At 38.5% G+C, this 21,468-nt stretch overlaps 1 protein-coding gene across 1 annotated transcript in view; it reads left to right on the top strand.

Moving 5' to 3' along the window:
• The first annotated feature begins 3,124 nt into the window (after positions 1 to 3,124).
• The window catches only part of LOC146673412 (uncharacterized), a 188,013-nt gene continuing 169,669 nt past the window's right edge, over positions 3,125 to 21,468 (top strand). The window contains exons 1-5 of the mRNA XM_085400950.1: positions 3,125 to 3,290; positions 15,912 to 16,274; positions 16,513 to 16,870; positions 17,074 to 17,265; positions 17,542 to 17,671. Coding sequence (XP_085257076.1) covers positions 3,149 to 3,290; positions 15,912 to 16,274; positions 16,513 to 16,870; positions 17,074 to 17,265; positions 17,542 to 17,671 — 1,185 coding nt within the window. The 5' untranslated portion in view covers positions 3,125 to 3,148. The remainder of the gene's footprint in view (positions 3,291 to 15,911; positions 16,275 to 16,512; positions 16,871 to 17,073; positions 17,266 to 17,541; positions 17,672 to 21,468) is intronic.

Genomic DNA, 21,468 nt, shown 5'->3' with positions numbered 1-21,468 from the left:
TTACAAAAAATAAAGCAATCAATGAACACTGTACTAAAGAAAGACAAAAAAAAGAGACTTAGAGCAATAAAGTGATGAATTTCACATAATTTAGTTTTTATTCTTTTTCTGTGTTGAGGTTTCACAAAAAGCAATAATGACTGATCATTCAGACATTTTAAACAAGGAAGGAAAGAGTCACATTAAAAGTTCAGACAGGCAATCATTCATTCATTCTTTTATTTTCATATTAATGTTTTCAAATCGAGCTGCATTGCTGACTGTCATCGTCAGATGCAGATTTAATTTGTTAGTATATTTGTAGATATTCACCTGACAGAGAGACTGCTCTCTTCTGTAAAACTAAACTTACCTCTTTCTTAAATTTGGAGTTGTTTAACAATAATATTAATAATTACTTATTAATAAATAAGCTGTCATTGAAATCAACACACAGAGTCCTGAAGCAATAATTTGAATGATTTAGAAACTTTACTGCTTGAGTGACACATTTAGGTTTGTGGCCTTCATCAGGACCATCATCACCATCATTAGATCTTTTGCTTGGCTCTGTGAATCGTGGAAGGAGCTGAAGTGGTGCCAGAAACTTCTGATCCGTTTCTGCAAGACACAAAACAGAGCCAACATGAGAGCAGAAACTTTGCTTCCACATTTCAAATTCAAAGCTGGAATTTTTCAGCAGCTGAGGTGCAGGTTTCATTCTGTTTAAATAGTTACTCGTCGCTTTACAATGAAAAAAAACAAAAAAAAAAAAAACAAAAAAAGTGGGTCATAATCATTTCAGAGGTTTAAGTGTTTTTCCTGATGTGTGTCCTTTCCAACAAGACGTTCTGTGACGTTCTGCAATTTTGTGGGTGGGGACAAAGTACCTCACTGCCCAAATCATCATGGCGTAAGGTGCTACGCCATGATCATTAGTAGTTAGTAGTTAGTAGAGTAATGAGCTGTGTTGCTCCTCGATTTAGTTTCCTCTCGAGAAAAATGACCGCAATGATTCTCTTCTGGTCTCTCATGTGTTTCTGCGCTGAGATTTCTGCAGAGGGTAAGCTCAACATTTAAATTTACGGACAGCTATTCTGTTTTAAAAATTACAAATGGCACAGAGGATAACTGTGCTAATAATTATTATCACAGAAAATGAACATTAAATCACACAATACCTTAAAATGTGTCCTTTTCTTGGGCTTTATTCAAATTATATATTTAGCCACAACAAAAGGGGGAGAAAGAAAGAAGCAAAAAAAAAAGAAAAAAGAAAAGAAGGTTGAATTCGTGCTTATGTCTCTAAAGTGAGCCACGAAAGCACGATTTAAAATCACACTAAAACTGACAACAAAAAACTGATTAAAAAAATATCATCCTTCCTTTTCTTGGACTTGATTCCATTCAACGTGATTTATCAGGCACTCCTTACAAAAGTGAGTCGTCTACAAAGTAGTTTCGATGAAACTAGGTGTGCCTGTCAGATGTTCTTGGACTTTATTCCGCTTAGACTATAAAACAGCTAAAGGTGAGCTGACATTCAGGCAAGCCTTTCAAACGGAGACATCGTCAAACTGGTTTTCAAAGAAGCCATTAGTGCGTGTTTGCGTGCCAGGGTTTACCAGTGTTTGAATGCTTCTTGTTACCCTTCACACCAACACACGCCCTGTTCTCACATTCTTTCTGTAACTAAACCTTTTGAGATTATCAAATTCAACGCAAAAGAAGCCTCGCAACGCTGTGTCCACAAACACAAAAAACGTGAGAAAGTGTCCAAAAATATAGAAATTTAAAGTTCTCTCAAGACAACAATGGAGCGAAAACAAAAACCAAAATCCTGTTTATGTTCGTGGTGTGAGCTCACAAACGGCCAAGTATGTCTAAAATAATGTTGAAAATCATTCCTAAATAAAATGGTAAACAAAGAGAACCGAGCAAACTCGGTGTGGAAACTGTTTGAAAGGAAACTACAGTTTAAAAATCATATCTTTAAAAAATGTATAAAATAAAACAAGTGCGTATAAGAGGCTCACAAACAGTCAAGAGAATATGTGTGAGTCTCTTACTGTTTCTTACCGTCACAAGCTGTAGCAAAACTTCCTTCTGTCTACACCGGAGACGAGAAAAACGCAGTGGAAGACGACTATCTGCTCAGTATTCAGCCTTCGAAAAACACACCCGGAGAAATGTTTGTCACTTTTCTGTATTTCTGAAACCGATATCATGATCACGTTGCACAGCTTCGGAGGCGGCACCGCGCCTGATTTGCTCGCTGCCAGAAAAGCTCCACTTACAGCTCACTCCTCATGGGCGTGCTTTACGTCCGTAAGGCGAGCTCGACACTCTTTCACACACCGACATTTGAGCAACATAGCGAAATGGAAGAAAAACAGCTCTACAGCAGAGCCTGTTCAAACCTGATTTATCTCTTACAGACATCGACTACAAAGCCGAAAAAAATGAAGAATGAATGAAGAAAAATGAAAAAAGGATAGGGAATCTTAAAATTGTGGGGAGGGCGGGTATGTAAGGGAGAGTGGTGACAGTCGACCTCAACAGTGTTAATTAAAATAACACGCTAATGTCATTCATCTCCTCTACCTCACAAATAACACTTTTATATTATGGGACATAAATTCTCCCTGTAAAGCTTCTTGCAATTTGTTGCTTCGTTTTTTTTTTTTTCGTTTTTTTTTTAATGTATCTTTGATATAGTAAAGAACAACTAGGGGTTTTATCAGTTAGAAATATTTCAATATCAACAACAATCCAATGATAACAGCTGGTTTAGGCAATAAAAATAGCAAAAACTAACAGTTTAGCCTAAACTTATTTAAACAAAAGTCGAGCGTTGAGCAGCTGAAATCATAATCAGGGTTATTTTGGTCAGCAAACATCATACAGTTATTTAACTTTAGAAGCTGACCTTTGACCTTTAACGTCTCTGCTCTGTGTTGTTTCCTCTTTAGTCCAGAAAAACATCACAACTGAGTCTGGACAGGATGTAGTTCTACCATGTCAAGCTCCAAACAACAACAATGACATTGTAGAGTGGAGCAGAGCTGACCTGGGAGATAAATATGTCTTAGTGCTTAAAAAAATGAACCCCAACCCAGATGACCAGCATCAATCTTTTGTGAACCGGGTGGATCTGCAAGACAGGGAGATGAAGGATGGAAATGTGTCTATAATCCTGAAGAATGTGACGAGTGCTGATAATGGAACATACGAGTGTCGTGTCTTCATGGAGGAAACACAATCGTTGGATCTTATCTGCAGCATCACACTGAGTGTTGTTGATCCTCCAGGTGAGTGAGTAGAGTTGAGTGTGTGTGTGATCAGAGGTGAAGCTGCTTCCTGGTTGTTGATGTTTGTTTCTAAAGATGTTGATGAGACTTTGTAGAAAGCAGCTGGTCTGAGTGATGTGATCAGAGTGCAGTAGATAATGTCTGACAGCAGTTTGAAGAGGAAATGGATTCTGTTCTGTTCTTCACTCATCACCTACCTGACAGCTGACACCTCACACCTGTTTCTCACCTGCAGGTCAGACAGGAGGACACACAGAGGATGGATCTGTTGGACTGATTGTTGGTCTGTCAGTTTCTGCTGTGCTTCTTGTTGCTGCTGTTGTTGGTTTTTTGATCTTCACAAAAAACAAACAACGTGATTCACGCCATACTCATGCTGAACCACAGATTGAAATGTCTGAGAGATTTCTGAACTCTGAATCTCCTGCTGATGAACACATAGACAGAAATTACCTGGAAGCAAACAACAGTCACCAACACTCCACAAGGATCCCTGGTGTCACTCTGACAGTTGAGAATGAACTACTCAACTGTAGTAGACACTCAGCTATGTCCAACTCTGACTGTATTGTTTTATCTGGACCCATCTTGTAGAATCTTTTTAAATTATTAAATAAAATTAGTATTTATTATTGCTATTCTGTATGTTGATGTTTTGGATTTAAAAATTAAGTTAGTGAGAAACAACCACAGCTTCATGAACAGTTGGACAACCTAAGAAATGGTAAATGGCCTGCATTTGTATAGCACTTTACTTAGTCCCTAAAGACCCGAAAGCCCTTTACAGTACATTCATTCATTCTCACACTGTCAAGCTACATTGTAGCCACAGGGCTCACTGACAGAGGCGAGGCTGCCGAACACTGGAGGTACCCTGGGATCGAACCACTGACCTTCTGATTTGTGGCTGACCTGCTCTGCCACCTGAGCTACAGCCACCCTGCAGGAAATGACAAGAAATGTGTGTTGGTGCTGTCTTTGTTAATGCTTCTATTCTTGGATTCTTTGGATGGATGGATGATAAGGTTCAGTGATAAGGTTGATGCAGATTTAATCAAAAAGTAAGCTTTGTAATCTAAATCTTTAAACCCAAAATATTGTTGATTGATTCTCTGATTGATTGTGGACTCATCTTTTACTGGACACACATTTGTTCCACATATACTGAGGTCATAACAAACACTTTGTGACAGTTTCATATGAAGTATAGAAACATTCAGAACAGTGTTTTCTGCAGTTTTCTAAATAGAACAGTTAAACAGTTTTATAATATTTAGATGGTTAGTCATGCTTCAGTTCCTGTTTTTAACATGATTATTTTTTTCTACATTTGTTTATCATCACAAGCTAGCCCATAAAGTTACGAGGAAAATGTTAGCTGAGGTCACAGATGCAACCATATAAAGACAGAAATAAATAAACATTACAAAGATAAATACAGTGTAGGACTGAAGTGGTTAACTCTTTGCCTTTCTTGCATGTCCTGTGTTTAATGACTCATCCACTGTATCCACCTGCTCATAAAGTCACCAGGACAGTGCTGAGGTCACTGGATCTTCATTGACTTCTATACAATCATGGATCGCCTCCTGCTGGTCATTTAAAAGACTTATCACAGCAGTAAGCTGTAAGTAAGACTCTGAAGTTCAGGACTGCTTCGCCTTCACCACTTCTGTATGTCATGAAAGAATAAAGTTACGTTGAAACCAAGCACACCATTGTTTTTCTTGTGACATTACCAATAAGTTTGATGTGTCACATGGCCCTCTTCCTATTGAAAAAACAAAAGTTGTATCCAAGATGGCCGACTTCTAAATGGCCACCATGGTCACCACCCATCTTGAGGAGTTTGCCCCCTCACATATACTAATGTGCCACAAACAGGACTTTAATATCACCAACCATTCCCATTTTATTATGGTGTATCCATATGAATAGCCCACCCTGTGTATATATATATATATATATATATATATATATATATATATATATATATATATATATATATATATATATATATCGTTCAGATGACTTCAGATTCACTCAGACATAAACCTTCCAGTTAAATACTGACTGTGAAATATGAGACCCTGGGAATCGACTCCTTAACCAGCAGGTTAGGAATTTGCATCACATTTACATTCAGAGCAGTCTGACGTACAAAGCAGTGTGAACCAACAACATAATGTGTGTGCACAGTGAGCTGGTTCAAACTGGCTGCAGAGTCACTCCCTGTGCATCACCAGTGGAAAAATACTGAGAACAATACAGCAGATTTCTGTGTTACATATGATAATTTAGGTCAGCTTTGGTATTCCACTGTCACACTGTAGTTCTAGTTTTGGTCATATAAATAAATATAAAACAGTAGGGAAAACATCCATCCATATTCGTGGTGGGGAGACCGGGTATAGTTGTAACATTTTTGACATTTCTGTCTGTAAATTGAAGCTTGTTTAAGGTAGTGGATTCAAAATGTAATGCAAAGTATTTACATGTCTCTGCTATTAAATAGTGCAGCTATTTTCTCTGCAGCACAATTACCCATTGCATGGTATGGCCTCAAACACAAAGAGTGAAATGTTACAATTAACCCCATAGTCTGGGTTGTAACATATCCTGGGGTGAAATGTAACACAATGAAATAAGGGTACTGACAAAATATTAACATGTAATCTTTGTTTATTCAACACATGAATGCACTTACATCCATTTATGTAGCTGTGTGCATGTGTGACAGAATGCAGAAATCTAACTTTTGAACATATTCCAACCCCCCAAAAAAGACAAATTATGGAATTTTCTGCAACTGAATATTTCATTAATTTTGGTTGGTCTTCCTTGAGTTTGGCCTCATTGGCTCAGTGGGCATTATAACCTACAACTCTTGCACCAATTTTGAACATAACAATGAAGCTGAAAAAATGTAGTTGTTCACCAGCATCGCAATTCCATTACTTTTTATCATGGCTTACCTTGGTGTGGTTTGCAAAGTGCTTCAGAAAGATGAGGAAATCTGTTTCTTGCACCCATCCTGATTTATTTCCACTACCAGTACTTCCTACTGGTCCATCTCTGACACAGTGGTCTGCATAATGTATGTGTGGGAACACAAACAGTGGAGGAATTGTGTTGCCAATGGCATTAACCGCATATACAAAAGTGACCAGTGAACCTCTCTCTGCTGATGTCGTTCACAAACTTGTTTAATATAAGTTAAAGTAATAGTGTGGTAAGTTGTAACATCTGCATTATTGTTACAACTAACCCAGACTGTTGCTGTTACAACTGACCCAGACTCCTATAGCCATGAACTAGCTAACATTACAGCCAACGGCTAAAACATTAGCGCTAAAGACCTACACAGAATATATCCCCATAGACATACAAATAACATAATTTAAGTTTGATGAGTTTAACTGCAAAGCAGATAATGCTATTAGAAATTGAAATAAAGTAGAAAAACTTACTTTTTGGCATACAAATTACTTTTTTTCATGTTAAATTGTCTGTGTTTGACAAAATGTGCTGATTTTTCACATGTGATAGCAGAACTGAATTGGGCATGCACAGGATGAGTCACATCATTTGAAACTTAGCCCTGATTGGAGAAATTGAAAGTGTTACAACTGACCCACGTTACAACTATCCCCGGTCTCCCCTACTCTGACCCCGATACAGAGCTGTTAATACCCGGTGCGTCATCTGCCCACCCGCATACCTCGGCTCCGTTTCATCCCTTCGGCTTCGCTCTCCTTGCACATTTTTTACATTTCACTGTATATAGCCCCCTCCCTTGTAAATATTCCCTATCATTGTATATAAACTTGCATCACAACTATCTTGTGCCCGTGTGTGTTTCTGCCACTAAATCCATCGGTGTAAGATTTCCTAACACCATCAGTGATATATTCGTATACTGTATAGTAAAATATGAATCTCTTTGTTACTTTACTGCTAATATATGCAACTGCTGATATTTACTGACTTAGCAAGAGAGAGGCAGGAGGAGCAGGCCTACATTTTACTGCATTTAAGGCCTGAGCCCCACAGATCATACAAGTGAGAAGACAAGTGAAAAGTGCTCATAGTCCTTGACTTATCAGTGTTTATGTTTTTAGGAAAATGAATGAAAAGTGAAATAATTTCAACATATTTTAGGAGCTTGTTAAATTCTGTACTTACCGTTCAACTAAATGTGTCCTCTTTAAACGCTATAAGCTGGTTATACACATGCATTGATCAAGAAATATGATCATTACAACAGTCCAAGCAGCTTTGACCACATCCAGACTCTACACGCACAGATAAGCATGAAAGTTGTATTGATCACAGTTTTTACTCATGTATATCTCTTCTTATAGAGGAGGGAGAGTCCAAAGACAGATGAACATAAACTTGATGTGATTTCACCTGGAGTCATTTCTCATAAAGCACCCCCAGAAGCTTCCAGATAAACTGCATTTTGTATGTCTGAAACACATCTGCATAGATGTCTGTTAAGAGCAGTGCACACGTCATAAATGTCAGAAGTCCTCATGAATGGCATTCCTGAGCTCTGACCTATAGAGGTTCCCAAAGCTCCAGCAGCTGTTTATCTTGTAATGAACTAATTTGTTAAAATTGATTTGTTTCTATCTGCATATTAAGAGAAAATCAGCAGTGAAGCTTCTGTTGGTCCATCTCAGACACACACAGTGATCTTTATGGCATTAAAAGGGTTTCAAATGACTTAAATCACCAATTCATAATAACCTATTTGAATAACAAATGAAATCCCCTGGATTCTTTTATTCTTTTGGATATCTTTTTTTGTGTGTGTTTTCAGTTTAACTTGGCACAGAGTCATGAAGCAGTGGGGGAACAAAACAGAGCCAAGTTCCTTCTAAAGCATTGGCTTCAAATTAAATGAAATACTTAAAAGCCAGTGATTTTTCTTGATCTTTGTGAGGATTTACGTTAGAGAGACTAAAAGTTTCCCCACTCTGATACACTTGGGTCAGTGCATATTCATGGTCAGAACATAAAGAAGAAAACAGACTTCAGTCTTCTTGTCTGTGCCTGCAGAGCCCATCTTTAAAAACAGCTGCTGTAAACCTTCACAGCTCTCAGAAAGTGAGACGTGTTTTCTTGAGGATACTTGTTCACAGTGATTTATGATTAAAAGAAGCTACACACAAAAATACCCAGTGTAGAGAGAAGACAAGAGGGGAGCAGCAAAAGTAGAGACTTAGATCTAAATAGTTGAAGTTAACTAAATTGATCAGACTCAACAGTGTATTTTACAAACCACTGAACGTGTGATTTCTTACCAGCTAGCAGCTGAATGCATTCCAGTCAAGTTCAGATTACTGTGTGTGTGTGTGTGTGTGTGTGTGTGTGTGTGTGTGTGTGTGTGTGTGTGTGTGTGTGTGTGTGTGTGTGTGTGTGTGTGTGTGTGTGTGTGTGTGTGTGTCAAGACAGATTTTGTTTGTGGCTCTTTACTTTTCATCACCTTCACACATTCATCCTGTCAGTCAATACTCAGGGTTTGATAAATATGCTTAAAGAGCAGAATAAATGTTAGAAATCCATAAACAATTGTCTGTCCTGTTTATAGGTACAGCTCATAGTGTTTATAACTGACCTCCAGAGACAACTTTATAACTTGTTCACTTTTTCTGTGTATTTAACAGAGTAAAACCTGCAGCAAAACCTATGATAATCCATCTGAGTAATGCACAATGAGTTATATTTCATTAAAATATCCTTTTTATGGATTAAAATTGGAGAATAAATGTTGGAAACTTTCCATGTGACCAACAGTTGCTGCAGGCTGTGGGTGGAGCCTGTGGAGCCATCTCTCTCATTTCTTGTAAAACAAAACTTACTGCTTAACTTTCGTTTCCTCTGTGAGTTTTTTTTTTCACACTCAGTGACTTATAAATACACTATCCATGAACTGCAAAAAGCTCCAGTAGAATTTTGTTGTTGTTGTTGTTCTGAGGTAATCTTGGCACTGAAGCTCCACACAACACAAAGAAGAGACAGTAAATATGACATGAGAACAAACTTTCCTCAAATTAAAAATTCAAATCTTTCATGTTTTACTAAAATATGTGGTACAGATTTCCCAGACCGGACTCCTCTACTCCCAATTTGTAGTGTCTGATTAGTCGTGGTCAAAATGTTTATTTGACTTAAGTGCATTTAACTTCAAAAGCAGAATAAACACTTGTGTTTTCTATTCAGTTGCACTTACATACAGCAGTTTTCTCTTCGATTTTTGATGCTATTTAATCTTTGCTGGTTAAAAGTTAAGTTAATCTCTAATATAACAACACCCAACCTGTGGACAGACTGTGTTACCAAACCACACACTCCACTTGGGCCATTTTATCTCACTCAGTTCATTGTCCTTGTTAAACCATGTTTAACTTAGTTCTCCTGTGAGTTTAACAAACTGCTGACTGTTTGAAACATATCACACAGTATCAAGCTCTGCTGTAAGATACATTATGACTGCAACATTCATTCACATGATGATGTGTCACGCATTAGTCATGCTGACTGTCTGTTCTGATGGTGCGATGGTTTCATATGGCCTCTCCTTTCATGACTCTTCTGCTCTGATTAAGTCACTTTTGTTTTGCAGAAACATTCCTGAGAATAACTAAATATATAATCTTTATCTGTGTTGAATTTGTTACTTATGTGGTTGCAGTTTGTGACTCTGAGTTATAGGAAAACAGCAGACTGACACGTGAGAGCCACTGGGAACATTTCACACTTCTTGTAAACAGACTCTATTGTTTGCCCAATAAACAGAGAATAAATGAACTCAGTCAAAATCAGGCGAGGACCAGATGACATGTATTGTTTGCTAAATAAAACAGAATGATGTGGGATAAAATTTCCACCCTGAGCTGTAAAAAAAATATTTTACCAGCATCAAATTTCACTGCTCTGAAGGATGTTTAGATCATTCTCATTGATCTCTCTCATCCTTTTGCTACTGCTGGAAAAAAATAAACACTATTGACTCCAAAACACTTGTGATGCTCCTTTATTCAAACCTCTGTGCAGAGGGAGATCATGCAATGTAAAAAGCAGATCTGAGGGGCCGTGCCTCAGTCCTACACATATATACCTTTAGTCTCACCCTTCGGGGTGGGGGCTTCAAAACATGCTCTAAAACCCTGGGGATTCCCTTATATGGTAACCAAAGCAACGCATAGCCAGAGTGGTGTGTGTGTGTGTGTGTGTGTGTGTGTGTGTGTGTGTGTGTGTGTGTGTGTGTGTGTGTGTGTGTGTGTGTGTGTGTGTAAGCACGTGCAGAGTGGATGTTGAGCACATAATCATTAGTGAGAAAAACCAAACCATGAAGCTAACATAACTGAAACATTGTATGCTCACGACTTACATCTACTTTTACTATGTTCTGTGCACCTATACACCCCCAGCTGTGGGTTCATGTTTCTCTACATTCCACAGGGCCTCATCTCTCAAGGTTTTTTTCTATCTACTTCTCACAAGGACAACTCATCACCTTTGTCTTATGGTGTTAAGCATGCTGTTGATCTTCCACCTGGTCTGTTTCCAGCTGCTCCCTCTGTGGTCTGAGCCCCTCAGTCTGTGTTTAGGGTGAGAGCTTCAGTTTATCCTTCTGACAGAGTAACACACTCACATCCCACTAAGTAGCTTCCTCTACTCCCAATTATACACAGTTCATATTAAAACCATGGCTGAAAAACTCTTCCAAGACATAAATCCCACTTTAGTTTGTTTTGTGTCTTTTTGTCCATGGTGTCTTCTGCACCTCGTTGTGGTGAGCCAATAGGGATGAATGACACTTGAGTGGACAGAGGTGTACATGTGATAGCTCTGCATAACGACTACTTTGCAACGAAATAGGCAGAACAGTGAATCTCTGTTGGCTGATTTCTCACAAAAACAGTCCAACATAGGTCTCACATTAGCAATTAGCAGCGATGAGAAACAACTTCAACTCCAGACATTTTTTTTTGTTTGTTTTTGTTTTCTTTGGAGGGGGTGCTTCTTCTTCTACACCAAATTAGATACCTTCTTACTCAAATTTTGCACTTTACTAATTCATAGTCTCTCCTCGTTGGACTATTTCCTATCTTCAGAGTTGCTTAAAATAATGTTTAACAGGCAAATAGTGTATTTCTAAATTCTGCTAATGTACATAAACACAGTTATACAACAAGACTTTTCTCATGAGCTGTGATTGGGGATGATGACAGATAAAACAAAAACACGCACAGTCACTATGGCTGAGTGCTTTCTCAGAGCGAGTTCCACCCTACAGATGAGAGACAGATGACAGACATTAGAGACATTGTGTGCCGCTCACTGTTTTTTTGGTTTTTGGTTTTTTTGGTATGAGTGAAATAAAACTGTCCTTTATGGAAGTAAAAAGGTTCCTGTTTAAGTCTCAAATTACACATGTTTCTCTTGACGGTCAGCTGTAAACCTCTTCAGTACTTATTTTGGATTGTTTTTGATGATTAAATTATCACAATAAATTACAACAGTTGAAAGTATTAGCAGAAGTGTAAGAGTAAAATCAACAGATCAAGGTTATTTTATTTTATTTTTGAAAGTATTAGCAGAAGTGTGGATTTACAATTGAAAATCAGCTGAGATAACAAAGATGACCGTATCTATCTTCTGGATTAGTTAATAAGAGTAGACCCACATAAACAGACTCCAGTGTCACCTTGTTAAAGAGCAATGTGTAACACAACACTCTTCATTTGATTCTTCATGAAACCCCTTTTATCTCATGATTTTATTTTAATTTTTGTTATTGGCTTTTTGCTTTGAAAGACTTAAAAACATGACGGAAGAGACTCTTGAACTTGATGATCAATGACTTTATCTGGACAATAGATTTCTGAATAAAACAGGCTCTTCAGCTCTGAATGTTTTTGATTCTAACGTTTATTCTGCCCTTTCACTATTTAATAAACCCAGAGAGTTGACTGACAGGAGCCCAGACCCTGGACAGGTCACCAGTCTGATGCAGGACCAACAGACCATTAGCACCTGCAGCAACTAACATGTCTGTCTTTGGACTTTGGGAAGAAACTTTGTTGCCAGAGACCGTCCACAGAGACACAGGGAGAACACACTGAATGGCTGGGTAAATTCAAAGGCTGGCAGCAGTTTCACTTCATTTAAAACATCTTAAATTATGTTGATATTTTATTAGTGACAATATTAGAAAAAAAAATGCACCAAGTACATCAAAATTACAACATTAACTCGTTGAAACATTATGTATTATATTCTAGAAAGTGCCCTTTTCTTGGATGTTTTCCACTTTCAAACAGGTGAATGTCAGTTCCCATTCAGGTGCTCCATGGAGACTGACACATCCAGGAACTATTTTCCAAATAACTGCATGGTGTGTCCGTTTGTCAGTGGTTGGATACTTTGTTTTTGTAATACACACCCTCACATTACAAAAAATAAAGCAATCAATGAACACTGTACTAAAGAAAGACAAAAAAAAGAGACTTAGAGCAATAAAGTGATGAATTTCACATAATTTAGTTTTTATTCTTTTTCTGTGTTGAGGTTTCACAAAAAGCAATAATGACTGATCATTCAGACATTTTAAACAAGTAAGGAAAGAGTCACATTAAAAGTTCAGACAGGCAATCATTCATTCATTCTTTTATTTTCATATTAATGTTTTCAAATCGAGCTGCATTGCTGACTGTCATCGTCAGATGCAGATTTAATTTGTTAGTATATTTGTAGATATTCACCTGACAGAGAGACTGCTCTCTTCTGTAAAACTAAACTTACCTCTTTCTTAAATTTGGAGTTGTTTAACAATAATATTAATAATTACTTATTAATAAATAAGCTGTCATTGAAATCAACACACAGAGTCCTGAAGCAATAATTTGAATGATTTAGAAACTTTACTGCTTGAGTGACACATTTAGGTTTGTGGCCTTCATCAGGACCATCATCACCATCATTAGATCTTTTGCTTGGCTCTGTGAATCGTGGAAGGAGCTGAAGTGGTGCCAGAAACTTCTGATGCGTTTCTGCAAGACACAAAACAGAGCCAACATGAGAGCAGAAACTTTGCTTCCACATTTCAAATTCAAAGCTGGAATTTTTCAGCAGCTGAGGTGCAGGTTTCATTCTTTCTGAATAGTTACTCATCGCTTTACAATGAAAAAAACAAAACAAAACAAAAAAAGTGGGTCATAATCATTTCAGAGGTTTAAGTGTTTTTCCTGATGTGTGTCCTTTCCAACAAGACGTTCTGTGACGTTCTGCAATTTTGTGGGTGGGGACAAAGTACCTCACTGCCCAAATCATCATGGCGTAAGGTGTTACGCCATGATCATTAGTAGTTAGTAGTTAGTAGAGTAATGAGCTGTGTTGCTCCTCGATTTAGTTTCCTCTCGAGAAAAATGACCACAATGATTCTCTTCTGGTCTCTCATGTGTTTCTGCGCTGAGATTTCTGCAGAGGGTAAGCTCAACATTTAAATTTACGGACAGCTATTCTGTTTTAAAAATTACATATGGCACAGAGGATAACTGTGCTAATAATTATTATCACAGAAAATGAACATTAAATCACACAATACCTTAAAATGTGTCCTTTTCTTGGGCTTTATTCAAATTATATATTTAGCCACAACAAAAGGGGGAGAAAGAAAGGAGCAAAAAAAAAAAAAAAGTTGAATTCGTGCTTATGTCTCTAAAGTGAGCCACGAAAGCACGATTTAAAATCACACTAAAACTGACAACAAAAAAACTGATTAAAAAAATATCATCCTTCCTTTTCTTGGACTTGATTCCATTCAACGTGATTTATCAGGCACTCCTTACAAAAGTGAGTCGTCTACAAAGTAGTTTCAATGAAACTAGGTGTGCCTGTCAGATGTTCTTGGACTTTATTCCGCTTAGACTATAAAACAGCTAAAGGTGAGCTGACATTCAGGCAAGCCTTTCAAACGGAGACATCGTCAAACTGGTTTTCAAAGAAGCCATTAGTGCGTGTTTGCGTGCCAGGGTTTACCAGTGTTTGAATGCTTCTTGTTACCCTTCACACCAACACACGCCCTGTTCTCACATTCTTTCTGTAACTAAACCTTTTGAGATTATCAAATTCAACGCAAAAGAAGCCTCGCAACGCTGTGTCCACAAACACAAAAAACGTGAGAAAGTGTCCAAAAATATAGAAACTCTCTCAAGACAACAACGGAGCGAAAACAAAAACCAAAATCCTGTTTATGTTCGTGGTGTGAGCTCACAAACGGCCAAGTATGTCTAAAATAATGTTGAAAATCATTCCTAAATAAAATGGTAAACAAAGAGAACCGAGCAAACTCGGCGTGGAAATTGTTTGAAAGGAAACTACAGTTTAAAAATCATATCTCAAAAAAGTGCATAAAATAAAACAAGTGCGTGTAAGAGGCTCACAGTCAGGAGAGTATGTGTACAAATAGTCTCTGCTTACCGTCACAAGCTGAAGCCTAACGTTCCTCTATCCACACCGAAGTCGAAAAATTCCGTAATGTGCCATGTGTCATATATATAGCAGGAGAATATAAGGCGCCACCGCGACGACCAATCCCGATAAACTTTTCTACAGTCATTTGTTGCTAAGCGTAGTGTGAAAATGCCCCGCCCACGAGTTAAAGCCCCGCCCATGGTTAGTGAGCGCAGGCGCGTAGACGCCTATGTGCCTCGGCGCCGGAGTTTATAGGTCTTTATTCTACAGTCATTTTGAGCAACGATCTGAACAGGTCGACGGCAGAGCCCGTTCAAACCTGATTAATCTCCCACAGGCGGGTGTGGCTCTGTGTGTTGGAGATAGACTTGTGGTCTATCCGGGGTGTACCCTGCCTCTCACCCTACACAGTTGGGGTAGACAACCACCAAAAAAACTTGGATGTGTGTTTTATGTGAACAGAGTGATCTGTAATAGAGTCAAATCTGAGGTTTTAAGCAGATTTTGAAATGACATGTTGATGCATCAGTCGTTTATCACTCCTCCTGTCTTCATACAACTTTTACATCAGTGATAGTTAAAGTTGAGAACTTTTTGAAGCATAAATATTTCCTGTATAGTTGTGGCCAAATGTTTTGGCGGTGGTACAAATCTAGTTTTTCTTGATATTTGTATTGTTTTTTTGGTTTTTTTTTTTCACATTTCTTGGATAAAGTGAAGAACAACCACAGGGATTTTATCACTATGAGATACTTGTATTGGCAAATAAATACAGATTTTGTTTAATTTTTGGCACTGGCCAGATGGCACTCTCTAAACTACCAACTAAACAAACAAGTACAAGAGTAATGATGCTCAGTGGGGTGACAGGAACTGAATGTAAAGGTTTCAGTGGTTATCAAGCTCTAGGGGAGGCCATTTAACTGCACTGAGTGAAATGTTGCAATTTTAAAGAGGGAAAACAATTCACCCTAACATGATTTAAACAGAAGTTTACAGAACAGAACAGAACAGCCAAAACCATAATCAGGATTATTTTGGTCAGTATTACTAAACATTATACAGTTAGTGAACTTTGGAAGTCGACCGTAGACCTTTAACCTCTCTGTTCTGTGTTGTTTCCACTTTCAGGTCAGAAAAACATCACAGCTGAATCTGGACAGAAGAACATCACTCTTCTATGCCGAGCTCCAAACAACGGACATCCTCATATGACTGTAGAGTGGAGCAGACTTGACCTGGGGGATCAATATGTGCTTTTGTATCGGGACGGTCACTTTAATTCACACAACCAGCATCCATCTTTTAAGAACCGGGTGGATCTGCAGGACAGACAGATGAAGGCTGGAGACGTGTCTCTGATTCTGAAGGATGTGACGATTAATGATGCTGGAACATTCGAGTGTCGTGCCAAGCCAGAAACAAACCGGAGAAAGAGAGCTAATCTCAGTGGTGACCCCATCAGCATCATCTACCTTCATGTTGATCCTCGAGGTGAGTGAGTAGAGTTGAGTGTGTGTGTGATCAGAGGTGAAGCTGCTTCCTGGTTGTTGATGTTTGTTTCTAAAGATGTTGTTGATGAGACTTTGTAGAAAGCAGCTGGTCTGAGTGATGTGATCAGAGTGCAGTAGATAATGTCTGACAGCAGTTTGAAGAGGAAATGGATTCTGTTCTGTTCTTCACTCATCACCTACCTGACAGCTGACACCTCACACCTGTTTCTCACCTGCAGGTCAGACAGGAGGAGACACAGAGGATGGATCTGTTGGACTGATCGTCGGTCTGACTGTTTTTGTGGTGCTTGTTGTTGCTGCCGTTGTTGTTTTTTTGGTCTACATAATACATAAACAACACAGTCAGGATTCACATCGTCCTTCTGCTGAAGCAAAGACTGAAATGTCTGAGAGCTTTCTGAACTCTGAATCTCCTGCTGCTGAACAAAGAGACAGATATGACCTGGAAGCAAACAACTGTCACCAACACCCCACAACGATCCCTGATGTCACTCTGACACTTGAGGATGAACTACTTCATCATGCTCAGCCTCAGCAAACAGGAGGACTACATCCAGAGAGTGACAGCATTGGATTGTGAATGTTCAGCATTTGATGGCCCTTGATGCGTATTTGATGTGGAAATACGAAACAGTTACTTCTATTTTTTAGAAGTAATTTCTGCTTCTGATTCAGAGTGCATGAGATCAGAGTGATCACAGCCCAACTGTCCATATTTCAATTTTTCATTACGGTTCCTTCTGTTCTCCGAAGTCGACCAATGTCTCCTCATCTTCCAGAGTCCTCAGCACTGGCTCCCCTCAGGGCTGTGTGCTAAGTCCCCTCCTGTTTACGCTGCTTACATATGACTGCTCACCCAACCCTCCAGGCTGTCATATTGTAAAGTTTGTGGACGTCACAGGTGTGGTGGGATGCATCACAAACAATGATGAGACTGGCTACAGGAAGGAGGTGGAACTCTTGGAGGACTGGTGCAAGCAAAACAATCTCTGCTTAAATGAGAAGAAGACGAAGGAGATGATTGTGGACTTCAGGAGGGGAAGACACGCACACACACCCCTGCACTTCGGATGATCTGCAGTCAAAGTAGTACCCAGCTACAAGTACCTTGGTACGTACCTGGATGGCAACCTCACCTGGAAAAATAACACTTCCAGCCTGATCAGGAAAGCTCACCAGAGGCTCTACTTCCTGAGGAGGCTGAGGTATGCGGGACTGAGGAGCTCAGTCCTCATCTCCTTTTACAGCTGTGCGGTGGAGAGTGTTCTGTGCTCTGGCATCAACATGTGGCACGGAAACTGCACCGTGGCAGAGAGGAAAGCTCTACAGAGGGTGGTGAAGGCTGCACAGAGAGTTGTCGGAGGCAGCCTCCCAACTGTCACATACATATACACCTCCAGATGCAGAAAGAGGGTCACCTGTATCATGAAGGACCCCACTCACCCAGCACACATACTCTTTGTCCCGCTCCCCTCAGGCAGGAGGCTGAGGAGCATTAAATGCAAACCCACCACTTCTCAATGCATAAATGGACAAGAACTGATATTGTAGCACCTTAACCATTATTGACACTTATTATCACTTTATCAATGCAGGTCATCATGCCCTTTGCTGCTAAAGTCTTTCTTTACACCTATATTTATATCTACACTCAGGGCCGGCCCGTGGCATAGGCCGTATAGGCAAATGCTAAGGGCGCCGTCCATCAGGGGCGCCACGCCAGTGCCACAAATGTTGAAAAAAAAAAAAGTTGGTACTATTATTTCTAAATACAAAAAATAATCCCACGTTAATTAAAATGCAAAGTAAAGCTTATTTAATAGAAATATTATTTGTTACAACATTATGACCCCCCCCTCCCCGCACGGTGCGCCCCCTCCCTTCCCGTATCATGGTTCCTTTTGGACGTCACCACATCAAAAAATCAACACAAGATGTCAAAAAGGCCAAAACTGTCAGGTGCCCAGGGAAGAAAAAAGAGAAAAGAAGAGGAGGAGCAACGAGAAAAAGACAGAGGTAGGTAACGTTAGCCTACATGAAATTATTTGTCTGAATGTGATAGTAACCTAAATTTTTAGCATTAAGCTAATGTTACATGATTCGCTAATTGCTAATCAATAAATAGCTAGTTAACTGTTTTAACGTCAGTTAATATTGTGGAGGGGGCTAAATTGTTATGGAAAATAATAAAGTAACGTTAGGTAATTACAGTACTCCCACCTTTCCCACCATTCCTCATTTGTATTCATCTTTTAAGCAGGTGTTTTTTGTTTACATTGTTATTGCCTTCTGGTTAGCTAACGTTTACCCTGCAGGTAATAGTCACTTTTCCACCCCTGTATATATTATAGTTGTAAGCCTAGTTGTTAAAGTGCACATCATTAATGATAATTAAGCAATATCACATGAGAGGGAATGCTGTTTTTTAATATGAGCACTGCTGTGATTCGGTCAAAGATAATCATAACATAACATTCTCATATGATATTATACTGTTACTTTGCAATTTACCCCAACATGTGGGTTGCTCTGAGAATCTTTGCCACTCTTCCTGTTACAGTGGCTGCTGCTGAAAGAAGCTTCTCTAAGCTCAAACTCATTAAAACCTACCTGAGATCTACTATGATGCAAGAACGTCTCAGTGGACTTTCTATCATAAGCATAAATCATGTGGTCTCAAATCAGTTGTCATATGATAATGTTGTAGATGACTTTGCTGCAAGAAAGACTAGGAGAGTAAGGCTGTAGCAGGTGATGTGAGGTTGATGAGGGGGTGGTGTACAGTAATTTGTAAGTCATTCTAGTTAATGCAGTATTAAAAAGCACAACTAGAGAACTCTGTAGGATCCCATTTTTTGTAATATAGTTGTTAAAGTCATACTGGTTTATTTAATATCTTGTTTTGTGCAGTGCCTTATTTATATTGTATTTTTAATTTATTTTATCCAACTTGTTGACACGTTTTATTGTGTTTATGTATGTAAATTTTATTGTATTTCATATATTCATTTTTTATTTTTTGTATTCATTTATTTATTCATATATTTTTTATCTTGTTAATTATTCTGATTGTGAATTTGCTTTCTTTAAGTAAAAAAAAAAGGTCAAAGACAAAGCTATTCGGTTTCTTGTACCGGTAAGTACATACACTACACTGCCGATGTAGGGGGGCGCCACCTAAAATCTTGCCTAGGGCGCCAGATTGGTTAGGGCCAGGCCTGTCTACACTCTATACCCATACTCCATACTGGTACTCAGGTTGTTACACTCTACTTGTAGTATTATTTATTGTATTGTTTTATTACTTGTCATTTCTGTTTGTTCAAAAAAAAAACCCCCAAAAAACCCCAACTATTTAGGAGCATTAAATGCAAAACCACCAGACTGAGAAGCAGCTTCATTCCAGAAGCTGTGAGACTTCTCAATGCATAAATGGACAACATCTGTTATTGTAGCACCTTAAATTCACTATGGACACTTACAGACACTGTCACTTTAGCAGCAAAGGGCATGATGACCAGCATTGATAAAGTATTTCTTTACACCTATATTTATACCCATACTCCATACTGGTACTCAGGTTGTTGCACTCCACTTGTCGTATAATTTTATTACTTGTATATCTGTTTTGTTTAAAAAAAACACACAACTATTTATTCATAAAAATAAATAAAAAAAAAAAATCCTCATTATTCTGTTTCTTTTTGCTCCGGGACATAATGTACATAATTTCGTTCCACCTCATGTTAAGATGTGATGCGAATGACCATAAAGCTTGAATCCTTGAATCCTTGAATTAGAGCATAGAACACTCTGCTGTGTCCAACACTGATCACCTGTTGTAATTAAGTGACTGTGTTGTTTTATCTGGACCCAGTGTGACCATGAGCATGATGTTTGATCTCACATTAACTCATATACTAAGGTCATAACAAACACTTTGTGACAGTTTCATATAAAGTATGGAAACATAAATATTTTTAAAATATTTAGATTTTTATCCATACTTCAGATTTCCTTTTTAAAAAAATCTGATTATTATTATTTTTACATTTGCTTATGATCACAAGCTACCCCATAAAGGTACAATGAAAATGTTCGCTGAGGTCACAGATGCAACCATATGAAGACATAAATAAATACACAAAACAAATTAATACACCGCAGGGCTGAAGTGGTTTGCACTTTGTCTTTCTTGCATGTCCTGTGATCAACAACTCATCACTGTATCACCAGGACAGTGCTCAGCTCCCTACACCTTCATTGATTTCTATACAATCATGGATCGTCTTCTGCTGGTCATTAGCTGGGTCAGACTGTGAAGTTCAGGTCTGCCTTGCCTTCACCACTGCTGTATGTGTGTAAAATCTCCTATTAAGCAGTAAACAGATGAACTAGTGATTCTGACCTCTGTAGATTTAATAATGATACTAAAAAATAAGACATCACACTCACCCTGAGCCTTACCACGGATGGCTTTTTTATTACTAAATTGATTTGTTATTACGCTAACAAATCAATTTTTCACCATTTTAACAAACTGACATTTGAAGAGAAATCATACTCCTCATCTCCTGATGAAGATCCATTCAGAGACTTCTCAGAGGTTCTGCTTTCAGTTGCATTATTTCTCTGAGCTGCTGAGCACTACAAAAACTGGACCTTTAGTGTCAGAGTCTAAAACTGACAAGTTAAAATTCTTCTAAACATCTGGATCATCAACACTTTGTCATCGACACAGAAAGGAACATGTGAAAAGCGTAAATGATACAAACACTTGAACAGGAAGTAGAATAGGTTCACCTCAAGAAGAAAGAAAAATCTGGAGATTTCCAAGTACAGAAAATGTTTTTTCCTCTATAAACCGAATTTTTATACAAATTTAGTTTAATTGAAGTCTGGAAAACTCAACTCCCCCTCCCCCCTCTGGCTGTGTCTGTGTGGTGTGGGTTTTGTGGCAGCTGATGATGTTCATTTATTGGGAATGAGAGGAAGAGATGCCAAAAAATGGAATGGTTCAATGACTGGATGTCTCAAACCTGTGAGTGCACAGCTAAAACTTTGGCCCCTATTCATCCTAAATGCTCACAGCTTATTTCTTGTTAGAAATATTACCCGTACGTTTTGGGGTACGTTTTTGGGCGTGTGCTCCTACACTTTGACCTATGTGATGT

This window comes from Rhamphochromis longiceps, linkage group LG3, assembly GCF_057381845.1.
Source record: "Rhamphochromis longiceps isolate RC_006_pf linkage group LG3, R_longiceps_female_GT1.1, whole genome shotgun sequence".
NCBI lineage: Eukaryota > Metazoa > Chordata > Actinopteri > Cichliformes > Cichlidae > Rhamphochromis > Rhamphochromis longiceps.
This window is presented reverse-complemented; position numbering and strand designations above follow the sequence as displayed.